Raw genomic sequence first — 16,676 nt, forward strand, 5'->3', positions numbered from 1 at the left:
CACGATCCTGCCGAGGTCTAATCTAAATGTAAAATAATAATTAGTCGATCATCTACACCAACACGAGCCGGTTTCATCGTGCCGTCGGCGGAGGAGACCCTTCCTCCTTCGAACTCTTCTTGCTGTGGTTGTCCCACCTGATGACGGACGCTTGTGTTGCGCCCGAAACGTCGTGATTTATTACTTTATTTCTGTTATTATTTCTATCATTTTATTTTTTTTTACCTACGTGACTTTACCAAAAAAACCTAAGCGTATGAATCCTTGCAGTCACGAAAGCTTCAAATCTAGACTTATTATTGTTGTTGTTGTAAGTTATCAGCTGCACCCGGGCGCCGCTGTTCTTGCAATCGCACCTCGCGGGGAGCCGGTTTCCCGTCGTCACGGTGGGGCAATGAGAGTGGCGTGGTTTGGTGGAGGGCTGTCTTGGAATAGAAATCCGCGGCGGCGTTGAAGAGAAGAAATCCGCGGAAGCTTGGGCGGGCGTGGCGGGGCAGGGCCGCGCCTCCCCCCCTCGGGTGTTAACGCGACGTGCGCGCGCACATTGACGCGCGTGCGTGCGCGCGACGCTCTACAACTTTGCGAAAGCATTTTTATTTTATTTTTTTATAAATAAAAACTCGTCATTTTGAAGGTACAATTTGCGAGCGGCGCGAGAGTTAAGGTAAAGTCGAGCCTCGTGTTCGTGAATCTGTCGTTACGCAGCTGCGCGTGTGCTGTCGACGATTTGAATAAAAATACATTTCATATAAGGCACGCTAGTTCCGCAATTTGACATTGTTCGTTGACCATGTTTGCTTTGCGCGGGAGGCGAATTTTCTCGAGCGTGTATTCTCTCCCCTCCCCCTCTCCCCTCTTGTTATCGATATCTTCTTCTATATTACCGTATCGTCCGGATTATACCACGCGCGTTATCGCCCCTGCCCCCCCTCTTGGTGATATTAGAGCAAAGTTTGAGGGGAGCGCGGGAGCGGTGCGTCTTATAATGATCAATTAGCGATATCGGGCGAACGGTAACGTCGTTATCAGCGCGTCAAAAACAAACTCGATCAATACTTCTGAAGTGTGTTTTTCACTAAGAAATGTAATACATAAATAAAAATACGACCGAGGGTAAGGGGGGGGGGGCATTCATCCAGCAGTGGATTGACCATGGCTGATGATTCGATTGTGATTTTGTTGTTGTTGTTGTAAATTATCGCATTTCCTCTTCCCTCCAAAAAGAAGAAGATCATTTCCCATGACGAGCACAGGGGTGGTGGTGGGAGTGAATCACCTTCCATCAACACCGGAGCGAGGAGGAGGTGGTGGTGGTGATGGTGGAGCGAGATGCGATGATGGAGGAGGTGGTGGTGGAGGAGGTGGAGGAGGTGATGATGGTGCCGACGAGGTGAGAGAGAGCGTGAGAGAGGCGCTGGATTACCGCAGCGAGTTGCTCCAACGTCTGCAACAGCTGCACCTCGCCAGCCAGCAGGTGCGTGCGTGTGCTCGAGGTGCACCTAGCCTGGCACGAGCGCCGCGTTGACGTCAACCACCGTCGCTGAGTGGCGAATGTTGCGGTTGTTGTTGATTGCGTTTAAACGGATCCAGCGGGTTTCACCTTCCCGGTCTCATCAGCCGAGTGAGGCTTGTCAAACAAAAAGCTGCTGGGTTTACCGGATGTTCTTCGCCAGAGCGCTAACCAATATCACAACAGTGTTCTTCACTAATCTCCATTGGGGGCGGGGGGGGGGGTACTTTTAGCCCTCAAGACGTCAGTGTGAGGGCCCCCCACACTTTTAGCTTTAGACGTCAGTGTGAGGGCCCCCCACACTTTTAGCTTTAGTCGTCAGTGTGAGGGCCCCCCACACTTTTAGCTTAAGACGTCAGTGTGAGGGCCCCCCACACGTTATCTCTTAAGACGTCAGTGTGAGGGCCCCCCACACTTTTATCACTTAAGACATCAGTGTGAGGGGCCCCCCACACTTTCATCACTCAAGCCATCAGTATGAGGGCCCCCCACACTTTTAACTCTTAAGACGTCAGTGTGAGGGCCCCCCACACTTTAATCACTCAAGCCATCAGTATGAGGGCCCCCCACACTTTTAACTCTTAAGACATCAGGGTGTGAGCCCCCCACACTTTTAACTCTCAAGACGTCAGTGTGTGGGCCCCCCACACTTTTAGCTCTCGAGACATCAGTGTGAGGAGCCGCCACACATTTGTATTGCCGGCGGGCCGCACGCCAGGGGCCTCACGAGATAGCCACCAGGGACCGCCAGTGGCGCGTGGGACCTTGCACTGATGATGGACACGTGACACAACACAATCAACACAAACTCAACATGCGCTACCTCGGAGACACTGCGGGTCAAGGCCATCACGGTATACATGCGTGTCCATCTCGCTTATGGTGCCACCACTAGAGTTATCTATATATATAAAATCGCAAATCTGTCTGTCTGTCTGTGTGTCGCCGGACCATACGCAGTTTCATTGGACGGCGGTTGCCCCTGGCAACGGGTAGCGACGCATTCGCTGCGGGGTGGACGCCATTTTTAATTCCCGTTAAAAATATGCGCACGCATTAACACGCGACTCTGAGGTAAATTCATCAAAGTTTCACGTCCTCTTCACTCCCCCCCCCCACCCCAATGTGTGCAATTACTATTATAGGGTCGGTAGATAATAAAATTATAGCGATTAGACAGTATTATTGTAGCGCGGGGGGGGGGGGGGGGGAACGGCACCCGTACCCAGCCTCAACCAGGTGGGCAATTTAGGCGAGGCCGGAGGCTCTGCACGGTACTAGGCCTCGACACCCCACCACACTATAGGCCGTACATATTACTGCACAGCGGCCGAGGAGATCGTGGCTGGGGGGGGGGCAGGGGTAGCAGCCCATCTGTGTATATATGTAAGGTTATTAAGAAATATATTTTTCACCCGGGCAACGCCGGGTACTTCTGCTAGTGCACTTTAAAATAATCTATATCGAAAACGATTTTCTTTAAAACTGCTTCTTTTTGTGTTTAGTTTGATGTCATCCCCCCCCCCCCCCCCCCCAAGCACCTTCGATTAGCACGGGTTGGCTACGTCCGGTGGTGCGAAAGAAACTCAACATGCCTCCCCACCTACCGCACCACGCATACACGCGGGCACGCAGGTGAGCGTGAGCGGCGAGCGAACCCTTGCCGCGCTCGACAGCCACTTTGCCGGGCTCGAGGCGGCGCTGGCGGCGGCGGTGACGGCGCGCAGGGAAGTGCTGTGCGCTGCCGTGCGCGGCATGGTGAGCGACGCGTCGCGGCCGCTGCGCGAGTGCACGCAGCTCATCCGTCAGCGGGTGGACGCCGTCGAGGAGTTGCTCGCAGAAGGTGGGATCAGTGGGTGGGGTGGTGGGGGGGCGGTGAGATGCACCGTGCCTCCGATTAGCGCGGTTGGCTACGTACGGTGCAAAAGACGTTACAACGTACATTCACGACATCGAGGCTAAGACTGGTCAACACACTTTTTCTGGCATGAGGTATTCCAACGCTTCTAGGGTGATTTTGGGGTGCTGATTCCAAATCTGGCATCGGTTTTTGTCTATCACATCAGGTTTTTGAGATATCAAATATTGCATTTTCAATAAAAACTGCAGAAGAAATATTAAATAATTGTGGATATCTCCATAAAATGGTATTATAAACACGCTATCCTAGAAATACAGCACCATATTTTAACACTAAAGCAGTCACTGACTCGCAACAACTTGCAATCATAAGTGACAGAGTTAATTTCGGGTAAAATCAATGAAAATGGGGTATGCCGATAGCATAAAAATGAGATGTGATAGAGCAAATCTGAGATCAGATTTGGAATCAGCACCCTGAAATTAGTCTATAACATCTGCAAAAGTCCAGGCCAGAAAAAAATGTTTGTTGTTGTTGTTGTTGTTGACCAGTGTAATCGATCGGATGAGTTCGCACGCGTTCAGTTTATGTTGCCGTCTTCGTTGTCGTCAATGGCTCTGTTGCCATCGATGACGTCATCGTCGATGACGCCGCTTTCCTCATCAGGTGAGGCGGCCCTGGCCTCGTCGGGTCTGGAGCAGGAGTCGCTCCTCGCCAGCTTCACTCAGAGGTCTCTGCAGGTGCAGCTGGGCAGGTGAGGGTGGGGCAGCAGCAGCAGCAGGTGCAGCAGCTGCAGTAGCAGCTGCAGCAGCAGCAACAGCAGCAACAGCAGCAGCAGCAGCTGCAGCAGCTGCAGCAGCATCAGCTTCTCCTGCTGCAGGAGGAACTCAGCATCTTACCTGCCCTGTCCTTCCCTTCCTCTGCCCTAGTTATGTCCCCTTGCACTCTACCCATTGCCGAACCCCTTGCTGTTTCCTCCATAACCACCTCTACCTGCTCCCCCAATTGCTTGCCTGTCCTTGCCCTCACGTGCCCATGACGAACATTCCCCGCCCACCCTCCCCCTTCAATGCAGACACAATTCCATTGGCATCACGTGTCCCTACTCCAAGTAGCATTCGCGGTAGTCCCAATTTTGCGTGTTCCCATTCCCCAAGTCTCTTTGTCTCATGCCCTCGGCTCTCTTTTCGTGTCCCCAAGCTTGTCTCCGTGTCCCCGCAAACCATGCCCCATGTTGCCATGACCACGTACCTACATTTCCCACATCGTCATTTCTTCTTTACACTATGCCCCAACATGCCCTTCTACCTCCTGTCTCCTCGCATCTCATGCCACCATGTCCCGCCCATCCCATTGTCCCCGTATATTTCAAACAGAACTAAAACTGAACTATACATTTGGTTCTTTCGGTAAAGGTCACCTACGTGACTTTACCGAAAGAACTAAAGAGTATGGATTCATGCAGTCACGAAAGCTTCAAATCAAGATTCAAACTGAACTTTTTTTTGACCACGAAAGGCCCACTGATCTATATAGCTCTTTTTTCAGAAGCCACCTTACCACAAATAAACTCAGTGAAGTGGCTTTTCACGTAGACATTTATAGCAGCCAAATACTCGTTCTTTCGGTAAAGTCACGTAGAAGGGAAATACCGAAATAACCAAGAATATGAATCCCTGCAGTCACGAAAGCTTTAAATCGAAAAAAAAATTCAGCCAAATACTCTTCCTAAATGTGGAGGGGAAAAAAAACCATCTTGCCACCGCAGCACCCGATATCATACGCCCGTGCCCTTCATCCGGCGTCCCCCCTATGCCCCAGTGTCTCATGCCCACGTGTGCCCCACGCAGCCTGCCCGAGGTGCCGGCGCTGGGCGAGGTGGCGTGTGTGCGGGCCTCGCTGGACGCGTCGCTGGGACCTCGGCTCTGCTCGGTGCTCGCCGCTCACGGCCGCGTCGCTCCGCGCGCTCCTGTGCAGCTCGAGGAGACGAACGCGCGCCCAGCCGCCGTGCGTGTGCGGTGGTGTAAGGTGCGCGCGTGTGCTTCTATAGAGAGAGAGAGGGAAGCGGTGGTGCTCCGAACCCGCCGAGAGGAGGAACAGGGGTTGGATCACCTTCCAAATTTCTTTGTGTATGCATACAGACTTGGCATAGCGACCCCGTAGAATGCTGATTCGTTATTGCGTTTTTTTGTACTGGAGATATCCCCCCCCCTTCCCCAAAATCAGAAAATCCATCTTTGTTTACATTCGATCAGCCAATGAGAACGACGTGGTTGTGTGCGGGGAGCGGTGGTGCAGCGGTTAGCGCACCGCGCTACGAACCCGGCGACCCGAGTTTGATTCTCGCTCACGGCCAACACCCAGTGACGGTTACATAAACCGGTCCTGGGGTTCCTCCCCGAGGTCGACTCAATATGAGTACCTGGTGGGATGGTAAACATCGCCACTGGGGAGACAAAGGCGGTTGGGTGTGATGCTGCCCAACTACGTCCCCCAGGTACCGTACCGCCCTCCATAGGTGCTCACTAACAGCACTTTCCCCAAAGTATGTTGAGGCTGTACGGGGGATCTTTGTCTTGTCTGCTTGCCGTAGGTGGACGAGGAGTTCCCCGTGCAAGAGTACGTCCTCGAGTACTGCCGCGGTCGCACGGAGGACGTAGCGCAGATGACCAGGGTACGGGCTCCTTCCTTCATCATCGTCATCGTCGTCATCATCGCCACCATTAAACTTCATCGCCATTTGCAACATCCTCATTGAAGCCATCACCGACAGCACCGTTTTGTTATTTTTTCATCGCTGTAATTTAATCAGCAATATTATTTAAACAATAGAATTTTCACAATCATCACCACCGTCATCTTCTTGGTTCTTTCGGTAAAGTCACGTAGAAGGGAAATAATAAAATAATAAAAATAAAACATAATAAAATACAATTCTCACGACGTTTCGGCCACAACGCAAGCAGCCGTCCTCAGGTGAAGAACAGGTCTGTCGGAAAGACAGCGTCTGATTTTTTTTATTATTTTTATAATTTTATTATTTCCCTTCTACGTGACTTTACCGAAAGAAACAAGAAGATGAATCCCTGCAGTCGCGAAAGCTTTAAATCGAAAAATCACCACCATCATCATCATTTTCACAGTTATAATTTTCATTAGAATCATCATCAGCTCTATAAATACAGAGAACTGTACAAGTAAAAAAAATGTACAATGTTTTACGTGTCTCATTAAGTGCTTGCTATGTTTGTGTCCGTTGACGCCCTTGGACATCCTTGCAAACGAGGTGTTGTTATCTCAAGGGATCGTCCAGATTAAATATTTTAAGTCGTTTTCATCATGTATATTTTCACCATCCCTACCACACTTTAATTATCACCACCACCTCCACCATTATCACCACCACACCATCACCGTGTCAATAGTTTATTTCATTACTCTGTACACCCCCCATCTACCCTACTCCCCCACCCCCGCCCCCTCCCCCCTTCCTCGTGCCCCCCCCCCCCCCAGGTGTACTGCGGCCCCGATGCCGAGTTCACGGTGCCCCATCTGGAGCCGCACGCAGACTTCACGTTCCGCGTGGGGGCCCGCGAAGGAGGCCCCGAAGGCCCCATTGCCTGGAGCGTGCCCGTCACGACCAGCACCCCGCTACCCGCGCACGGTCCGTGCCTCCTTCCGTTGTAACCACCCCCGTGCGTCAGTGACACACCTTGACGGTGACGGACATGATGGTGTGACGACGCACTTTATGAGATCGCACTCGTTGCACACAAAGCGCTCGCCACAAATGAACCGCCATCACCTCGCCGAGCTCGTCAAGGAGCATAAAGCGTAATCACGTGACCTCCGGTCATCCTCGCCACAGCGGCTACTGGTTGACCTTCGATTTAAAGCTTTCGTGACTGCAGGGATTCATCTTCTTGGTTCTTTCGGTAAAGTCACGTAGAAGGGAAATAATAAAATAATAAAAATAAAACATAATAAAATACAATTCTCACGACGTTTCGGACACAACGCAAGCAGCCGTCCTCAGGTGAAGAACAGGTCTGTCGGGAAGACAGCGTCTGAATGAAACACCCCAGGCTTGGAGCGTCTATTTAAGCTGGGTTGGAGGGGGAAGAGCGCCTTGACAAAATAATTATTATGTTTTATTTTTATTATTTTATTATTTCCCTTCTACGTCACTTTACCGAAAGAACCAAGAAGATACTGGTTAACCGTCGAACAAAGAAGGTCGCCGCATCGCGCGCTTTCAACATGAGCTTCTGAGGCCGTCTGGAACGCTCTTCCCTCCGATATTAGGAAGCCACTGGAGTTATGCACTTTTAAATCGTCACCGAGATTGACAAACTCATTTCTTTAGAACTGCTTTTTGAGTTTAGTTAGTGTTATTTGTTCCCTCGCATCTCCAATTATCACGGTTGGCTGCATACGGTGCGAAAAAAGTTCAACATACGTACTTACATACCCGATGGTGGAACATCTGTTCACGAAGTATCTGTCATCGGTTACATGCCTGATGGTAACACAAGTTATTGACACACCTGTAGTGAAACACCTGTTCCTAACACACCTGCTCGTGATACATCTGAATTACACTCCTGTTGACGACACCCCCTGCTGTCGTTAGTGACACACCTGGTGTCGTTGGTGACACACCTGGTGTCGTTAGTGACACACCTGCAGTGACACACCTGGTGTCGTAGTGACACACCTGTGTCGTTAGTGACACATCTGTAGTGATACACCTGGTGTCGTAGTGACCAACCTGTGTCGTTGGTGACACATCTGTAGTGAAACACCTGTTCCTAACACACCTGCTCGTGATACATCTGAATTACACTCCTGTTGACGACACCCCCTGCTGTCGTTAGTGACACACCTGGTGTCGTTAGTGACACACCTGTAGTGAAACACCTGTTCCTAACACACCTGCTCGAGATACATCTGATTTACACTCCTGTTGACGACACCCCCTGCTGTCGTTAGTGACACACCTGGTGTCGTTGGTGACACACCTGGTGTCGTTAGTGACACGCCTGTAGTGACACACCTGATGTCGTTAGTGACACATCTGTGTCGTTGGTGACACACCTAGTGTCGTTAGTGACACACCTGTAGTGAAACACCTGGTGTCGTTAGTGACACATCTGTGTCGTTAGTGACACACCTGGTGTCGTTAGTGACACACCTAGTGTCGTTAGTGACACACCTGTAGTGAAACACCTGGTGTCGTAGTGACACACCTGTGTCGTTAGTGACACACCTGGTGTCGTTAGTGACACACCTAGTGTCGTTAGTGACACACCTGTAGTGAAACACCTGGTGTCGTTGGTGACACATCTGCTCTCGTTGGTGATTGACAGAATGGAGGCCGGACCACGCGGGGTTTGCGTTGAGCGCACGGAGGGACGTGGCGACGCGGGGCTCGGGGCCAGGGGGCACAGCCCTTTACTCGAGCCGACCCAGCCTGGCCCTCGGTCACTCCGTGAGCTTCAGGTGAGCCCCCCCCCCCTCCCCTGTTGTGCCGTCAGCGAGGAAGGCCGCGAAGGGTTGGCGGATCACGTGCCGCGTCACAACTATATTATCACGCAGATCAGTAAACGACTTGACAGTAATGGACTGACAATACCCACCTCTGATGAGGTCTCTAGGCAATAGACTCACAGACCGGTCTCTGATGGGGTCTCTTGGCAATAGACTCACAGACTGGTCTCTGAAAGGGTCTCAGACTGGTCTCTTGATGGGGTCTCTAGACAATAATAGACTGGCAGAATAATCTGAAAGGGTCTCAGAATGGTGTCTTGATGGGGTCTCTAGACAATAATAGACTGGCAGAATAATCTGAAAGGGTCTCAGAATGGTGTCTTGATGGGGTCTCTAGACAATAATAGACTGGCAGAATAATCTGAAAGGGTCTCAGAATGGTGTCTTGATGGGGTCTCTAGGCAATAATAGACTCACAGACTGGTCTCTTGATGGGGTCTCTAGACAATAATAGACTCACAGACTGGTTTCTTGATGGGGTCTCTAGACAATAATAGACTGGCAGAATGATCTGAAAGGGTCTCAGAATGGTGTCTTGATGGGGTCTCTAGACAATAATAGACTCACAGACTGGTCTCTTGATGGGGTCTCTAGACAATAATAGACTCACAGACTGGTTTCTTGATGGGGTCTCTAGACAATAATAGACTCACAGACTGGTCTCTTGATGGGGTCTCTAGACAATAATAGACTCACAGACTGGTTTCTTGATGGGGTCTCTAGACAATAATAGACTCACAGACTGGTCTCTTGATGGGGTCTCTAGACAATAATAGACTGGCAGACCGGTCTATAATGGGGTCTCTAAGCACTAGCCTTAGAGGCTATGAACTGTACCCGTCCCCCCCCCCCCACTGCTCCCCGTCCTCAGGGTTGAGCGGGTGGGCCCCCTTGGGTGGGATGACACCATTGGGCTCTGCGTGGAGCCCCGAGCCGACGCCAAGTCCCTCCGTTGGAACGGCGCCCTCTGCATCGCCTCCAACGGTGCGTCACACCGCAGCACTCCTGTCAAGTTACACCCACCTCATGATGATGACGGTGGTGGTGGTGGTGATGATGATGGTGTGTGGCGGTGATGACAGTGGTGATGGTGATGATGGTGATGATAATGAAGGTTGGCAGTGATGACAATAATGGTAATATTATACTAATGATGATGATTAGGTGGTCGTGGCGATAATGATGATGATGACAATGCTCGTGATTTTGATGGTGACAATGGTAGCGGCGATTCGAACGATCGTGATGATGGTGACGATGGCGGTGATGGTGTTGCCCGTGTCGGCAGCGGCAGCAATAACTGCGGTGGTGGCAATGCCGACGCTCACGTTAACAACAACGCCCATCCCGCCAGGCGCCGTGATCGTGAACGGCAAGGAGATGACCAACCAGCTGCCCTCTCTGGCCGTCGGCATGACGGTCACCTTCGGCACCGAGGGCCCGGAGCCCGGCTCCCCCGTGGTGCCTCCCCCGGGGCCTCTGGGCCTGCCGGCCGCTCTCCGCGGAGCGCCGCACAGGCTGCGCGTGAGCGTGGCGTGCGCTGAACGCGAGGTGGTGTCCGAATGGCTGCTGGAGCAGGCCTGGGAGGTCCTCTACTTCGGCTGCTCCTTCACCCACCCCGGGTGGAGCGTCCTGGTCTTCTGAGCGGAAGCTCCAGCGTTGCTGCTGCCTCTGCTGCCGCTGCCGAGTCTCTCGGCGGGGCAGGACGTAGCACCGTTGCGGGGCCCGCGATGTTTCACGATCAAATTCGTCGTTTGAAGGCGAGTGTCACGCTCGTGATGCCTGCAGTTCTCGTTGTGTGCGGGAGATCTAATTAATGCATGAATTTTCCACGGAAGGGGAGCGGTGGTGCAGCAGTTAGCTCGCTGTGCTACGAACCCGGCGACCCGAGTTCGATTCCCGCTCGCGGCCAACACCGGTGACGATTATCTGAACCGTTCCTTGGCCTCGCCTCGGTCGGCTCAGCATCAATTGAGTACCTGGTGCGATATGTTAACATTGTTAGTCGGGAGACAATGGCACACATGAATATGCGCACACGTTTACTACGCGATGTGTATTTGTGCGTGTGCATCAATGGGTTATTTAGATTCATTCAAATAATTTTCAATAAAAAAATGTTTAGGCTAAAAGCGCGTCACGTTGGACGTGTTTAACGGTCATCGAGTGAGCGCGTGCGGCATGGAACAAGTCAATTTGGACGGGGAGGAATAAATTGGTAAACGTGGAAGGACGCGGCATGGGGGTGGTGGTAGCGTGTGTGCGGTTGCCTGCGCTACTCGCTGAGGCGGAGGAGGGAACTGTAGTGAAGAGCCGGGACGTGGCACCTCGATCTCTGTGAGTTGTACTTCCCCCCGGCACCTCCGATTAGCACGGTTGGCTACGTACGGCGCGAAAGAAGTTCAACACGCATGCAAGCGAGAGAGAACGAGGGGAGAAATATGCCTAAACAGGTGACGCTACTTGTTTCCAGAGGCTCCTGCTCACAGCTGGGGGTCTTCTCGGTGCCTGTGGGTCATTGTGAATAAAACGCAGTTCAAGTGTCTCCATTGCTGTGGACATTGTTTCGGTGAGGTTTTCCGAGACTTGAAACGGCGCGCGGCGATGCTCTGACTAACCGACTGTTGTTGTCCTCTATGAAGCGCTTCATCTGCACGGGACAATTCCATAGATCTCCCTTGAAAAGGAGACATCTGGCCTCAGCTGTCTCTCAGTTGTGTCCAGCAATGAAGTTGGACTGCGACGGACTACGTGACCGAGCGCTAGCGGGTTCATTGCGCATTGCAGAGGTCCGGGATTCGAGCCCAGCGGCCACTCTGGTTAATACTGCGGGTGTATTGATGATAACATTGCGTGGGCCATTTTATTTCACAGTGGATGTTCAAGATTGTGATGTTATATATAAAAAATAAATAAACGAGGAGGCCAATGTGTGCCACTTTTACGGTCCAAATTAAAAAAAATCCTAAAATCACTTAAATGGGTGACACCACAGCAAGATCACCCCCCTGTTGACAGACTCTACTCCTCTACAAAACAGCGATTGGTGTGAGTACTAAATTGTTATATTTATATGTGTGTGTGTGTGTGTGTATCCGTCATCTAAAGAGCCTGCTTCATTTACCTGGGGTGGCGCTCATTTACATCGGCTGAGCCAACCCCCAACCGGGATTTGAACTCTATTCTTGTTTTTTTCGCTCAAGTCACGTAGAAGGGAAATAATACAATAATAAAACATAAAATGTTATTATTTTATTATGTCCCTTCTACGTGACTTTACCGAAAGGACCAAGAATATGAATCCCTGCAGTCACGAAAGCTTTAAATCGGGTTTCGGACTCTCTACTTTCCGATGTCGCGAACTGCTCGCTCCAACGCTGAGCCACCTGGCAGGTGGATTGCCAGCAGTATGATTAACCTGGTTAGGTGTGCAATCTCTCACCAGTGCAATTAATTAGTTTGTATTGCAGAGTGTAATTAACACAACTTTCACGTAATTGTAATTGAATTAATATACATTAATTAAAATGTATATATATATTAATTAGAAGAAAAGCGTTGGTATTGCCCAATAATTATTGAACTATACCTACGTTTTTCTTGATAACGATATCCAGTTGTGGGTGACTGATGGACGAACAAACTTTGTGTGTATGTTGAACTTCTTTCACACTCTACATAGCCAACCGCGCTAATCAGAGGTGCCGGGGAAGGACAAGAAACTAAACACACAAAGCAGTTCTTCCGTGCCTTCTCGATGGATTTGCCGCTGCGAGCAGTAGGGCTGTGAGACGCCGTGCTACGCAGATGCTCCACGTTGCAGTCGGGCGAGATCCGTTACACTCGGAGATGTCCTTACATGGGCCCGTTTGAAAAGTCATCTGCACTTGCTTTTCTTTTAAACACAACTCTGTAGTGAAGTGTAATACAGCCACAAGGATTCTCTGCTCACGCTTATTAAAGACACTGCGGTCGGTTGCATATTGTTTTTATTTTATTCATAGCAGCATTTTGGCGATGATTTACATATGATTGGCACGTTCAGTGTTGGGCAGCACCACGAAAACCATCTTATTCGAGCAAGCAACTTTCTGATAATTTTCAAAAAGCGTGCGACGCGCTCTTCGACTTCATGGCATGAGAGCGCAGTTAATAGGCAGACTTGAGATGGATGCAGATGCTGCTCAGAAGCTTCTCCCAGCCGGACTTGCCGTCGGCTGACAGGCCACCGTTGGCATGGTCCACTTCCTCCAGGATGGTGGCGGACAGCACCTGAGCAGAACACATCATTTTGGATTACTTAGAGTGTCAACGTGGAGGCTAAGGCGAGGCCTTGGCGTCACATGCAATGGTGAGTCTTTAAGACTTTTTTTTGTCGGTGAGGTTTCTGCATCGGTATGTTTGGCCAGTGACATCAAATCACTCTTTGGCTTTACGTACAAAGTGTAGCTGCAAGAGTTTCATTGCGCTAGAGCAGCGTTCTTCACTAATTTTCAAATGGGGGCACGTTCGCCGCTGAGACATCATCAGTCTGAGCGCCGCCACACCGCCTGCAAGGGGTGACTTCACATTTGTGTATTGTCGGGGGCCGCACGTCTCGGGCCACACTGAATACCACCAGGTGCCGCGAATGGCCCACGGGCCTTGCAATGAAAGAAGACCGCACTAGAGCCATCCTCTGCCTACCTTGGTGCCCAAGCGTGCAACACCTGACATTCCCAGCCAATCTATCCAATTACTAACCAGTCTCAACACACCCTGCTTAGTTTCCAAGATCTGACGAGATGAGAGAGGGAGGGAGGGAGGGGGCACATTCAGAGTGATTGCAAGGCATAAAAATTAACCCGTAAAAATAAAGTTTTTCACTCTAAATCCTTTATTTGCGTGGCGGCTCGAGTCCTCTCGTCCTCTGGCTTGAGATGGCTGCCACCTATGGGTCAGATGATTGTCTGCCAGCGTTAAGCCATTGGTAATTAAATATTTTAAAAAAATTCCATAAACAGTGTAAAATTTTGGAAAAAAAATTTCAGGAAAATTAATTATCACGCACAACGAGTCTGTGTGGAAAATGTCAGCTCGATTGGATCACGGGAAGTGTGTTAAAAACGACCGAAAGATTTGCACGGTCGTAAGCAATCAAGCAAGCACGCAAGCAAGCGAACTTAATATAAAGGATTTAAAAATGCCATCGTTGAGTTGCGGTGCCACGTACCTTGAAGTACTGGGAGTCCACGTGGAACTCGTAGGCGTGCTTCTGGCTCAGGGCCTTGAGCTTCAGGTTCTGCTTCTCGGGGTCGTCCAGGGCCACCACGGCGTCGTTGACGGCGTTGATGATCCTCTCGGCGTGCCAGCGCACGGCGGGAGACTTGCTCAGCTTGTCGGCCGAGTCGAGCCCCTTGAACTTGGGGAAGAAGTCCTGCACGCCGGGGTTGGACGTGAAGAACCTGGTGATGGTAAGGAGGGTGTGGTGGGTGGATGGGGGGGAGAGGGCACAGAGAGGTTGGTGGAGGAGTAAAAACTACATTTGGAATTACAACATCAAGAGTCATTTCTGGAAGAAGAAGAAAAAACTCACCACATTAAACATTGCATAGGTTGTAAAAAAAAATGTGTATCGTCTTGATCTAAAGAAATTAATACGGTTCCAAAAATGTCTTTTAAAGTTTGCAATATGCCGGGTTCTTGCGTGAGAAATAAATATTTATTCATAATTATGATTTTAAATGACAATTATAAAGTTCCCCTCTGCAAGGTACTCATCGCACGAATAAATTGATCGATTGCCAAACAAGTATAAATTACGTATCGGAGCTAATTGAGAGACCTCCAGCTTGACATCACGTGGATTTCAACTTCAATCTTAGAGCTCCTGCTTGAGAAAATCACTCTATGCGTGGATTTTGTAATCATGTAATTGACAATGTAAAAAAAAACACGTATACCAATGATAAGAAACAGGGAAGGCATGCATCTTTCATCATTGCCAAAATAAAATAGCGTTTAGCTCAACTGCCAAGTCATCAGCCATCTGGACAAATGTGTCCAGTGGCGTTTGTTGAAGCAATAGGACACCTCTTGCTAAACACGTTTCCACCTCTCTGAGCCTCTTGAGCAGCGCTGTTAATGTAGTTTAACACGTAGGCTTTCCCGAACAATATTGTTCATAATGAAGGTTTTTTTGGGTTAGATCGCGCAAATATAAATGTGTCGTTAACCTGCCACCACCCGACACAGGCAACCAGTAAGGTTTGTCACGTAAATAAAACGCGTCAATTAGTTACTACTTCAGCACACCGGTGTGTTGGAGAGTGAACCCACGACATTTAGCGCTAAATTTCGATTTAAAGCTTTCGTGACTGCAGGGATTCATCTTCTTGGTTCTTTCGGTAAAGTCACGTAGAAGGGAAGTAATAAAATAATAAAAATAAAACATAATAAAATCATTCTCACGACGTTTCGGCCACAACGCAAGCAGCTGTCTTCACCTGAGGACAGCTGCTTGCGTTGTGGCCGAAACGTCGTGAGAATGATTTTATTATGTTTTATTTTTATTTTTATTATTTTATTACTTCCCTTCTACGTGACTTTACCGAAAGAACCAAGAAGACAGTTAGCGCTGTTAACCCGCCACGTTCCACAACAAAGACAAAGACAAAGATCCCCCGTATAGCCTTAACAGACTGTAGGGGCAAGTGCTGTTAGCGAGCACCTATGAAGGCCAGAACGGTACACGAGGGGGTTGGGTGGCCAGCACCACGCCCGACCGCCTTTGTCTCCCCAGTGGCGATGTTTACATACCGCACCAGGTACTCATTTAAGGCTGAGTCGACCTAGGGGAGGCCCAGGACCGGTTCAGATAATCGTCACTGGTGTTAGCCGTGAGCGGGAATCGAACCCGGGTCGCCAGGTTCATAGCGCAGCGCGCTAACCGCTACACTACCGCTCCCCACGACACACACACAACACACACACGCGCGCGCACACATCACTCACTTGATGAGAACGGCCTTGCCCGCAGCCTCGTAGTTGGCGTACACTGCCTTCCAGCTGCCGGCGACCGCAGCCTTCTCAGAGGCAGAGAGGGCCCCAACGCTTCCAGAGTCGACGATAGGCATGGTGGGTGGTTGGCGGTGGAGGCTTTGAGAAGAGACACGAGAGAGCCGAAGGTGGCTTTGGGTGGCACTGAAGCTGTGGAAGTGGCCGGAGGGTCACACTTAAATACCTGAACGCGACCGCGTTGCTCAACCGCGATTGAGAAATTTTGAGGCATCTGAAGCGGATAATCTCACGCAGCTGCAGCAAAAAAAAACTGTGTGCTGCACCATTTTTCGTGAATGGTGATTAGGAAAGGCTGATCGATACAGATTCTTTGATAAATGATGCTGGCTCAATCGTGGTTGGGGGAGGGGATTAAGTGTGGCTTTAGCACAACGTTGTTGGCAAAACAACTTGCCATGAATGTTATAATTTGGCATTGTCCCAAAGCCTGCCCAGTGAAATTTATTTTTGGCGGGATAGGAAGGTCTTCTCTTTATGAGGTGTACTGAGAAGATGGGATCCAGAGCATGTCCACATTATGGAAGGCATAATTGAGTAATTGTATTCTTACACATTCAAAGGCAGAGAGGTCATTATCCTTAAATATGACGATGTCGTGACGTTTATGCGGGGCCTGTCACGTATTCCGCTATAGCGCGTTAAAGCATTTGCTCCGTTGGGGTATTAAACAGAAATAACCGATTTGAAGCTTTCGTG

General features: G+C 50.1%; 2 protein-coding genes across 2 annotated transcripts; one reads left to right on the forward strand and one right to left on the reverse strand.

The window, feature by feature from the left end:
- The first annotated feature begins 551 nt into the window (after nt 1-551).
- LOC133340602 (cytokine receptor-like factor 3) lies at nt 552-11,466 on the forward strand. Its single transcript, XM_061548959.1, has 10 exons — nt 552-634; nt 1,225-1,474; nt 3,146-3,353; nt 4,038-4,125; nt 5,222-5,399; nt 5,965-6,045; nt 6,885-7,035; nt 8,741-8,873; nt 9,793-9,905; nt 10,276-11,466. Exons 2-10 carry the CDS (start codon nt 1,241-1,243, stop codon nt 10,563-10,565), a joined length of 1,476 nt encoding a protein of 491 aa, XP_061404943.1. The 5' UTR covers nt 552-634; nt 1,225-1,240; the 3' UTR covers nt 10,566-11,466.
- Nucleotides 11,467-12,893: 1,427 nt separating this feature from the next.
- LOC133340661 (globin-like) lies at nt 12,894-16,122 on the reverse strand. Its single transcript, XM_061549059.1, has 3 exons — nt 15,915-16,122; nt 14,134-14,365; nt 12,894-13,193 (listed from the first exon to the last, which is right to left on the reverse strand). The coding sequence occupies exons 1-3, from the start codon at nt 16,034-16,036 to the stop codon at nt 13,071-13,073; spliced, it is 477 nt and encodes a 158-aa protein (XP_061405043.1). The 5' UTR covers nt 16,037-16,122; the 3' UTR covers nt 12,894-13,070.
- Nucleotides 16,123-16,676: the final 554 nt, after the last annotated feature.

Source organism: Lethenteron reissneri, chromosome 10 (genome assembly GCF_015708825.2).
Source record: "Lethenteron reissneri isolate LAM-NWPU_2019-01 chromosome 10, ASM1570882v1, whole genome shotgun sequence".
Classification (NCBI taxonomy): domain Eukaryota; kingdom Metazoa; phylum Chordata; class Hyperoartia; order Petromyzontiformes; family Petromyzontidae; genus Lethenteron; species Lethenteron reissneri.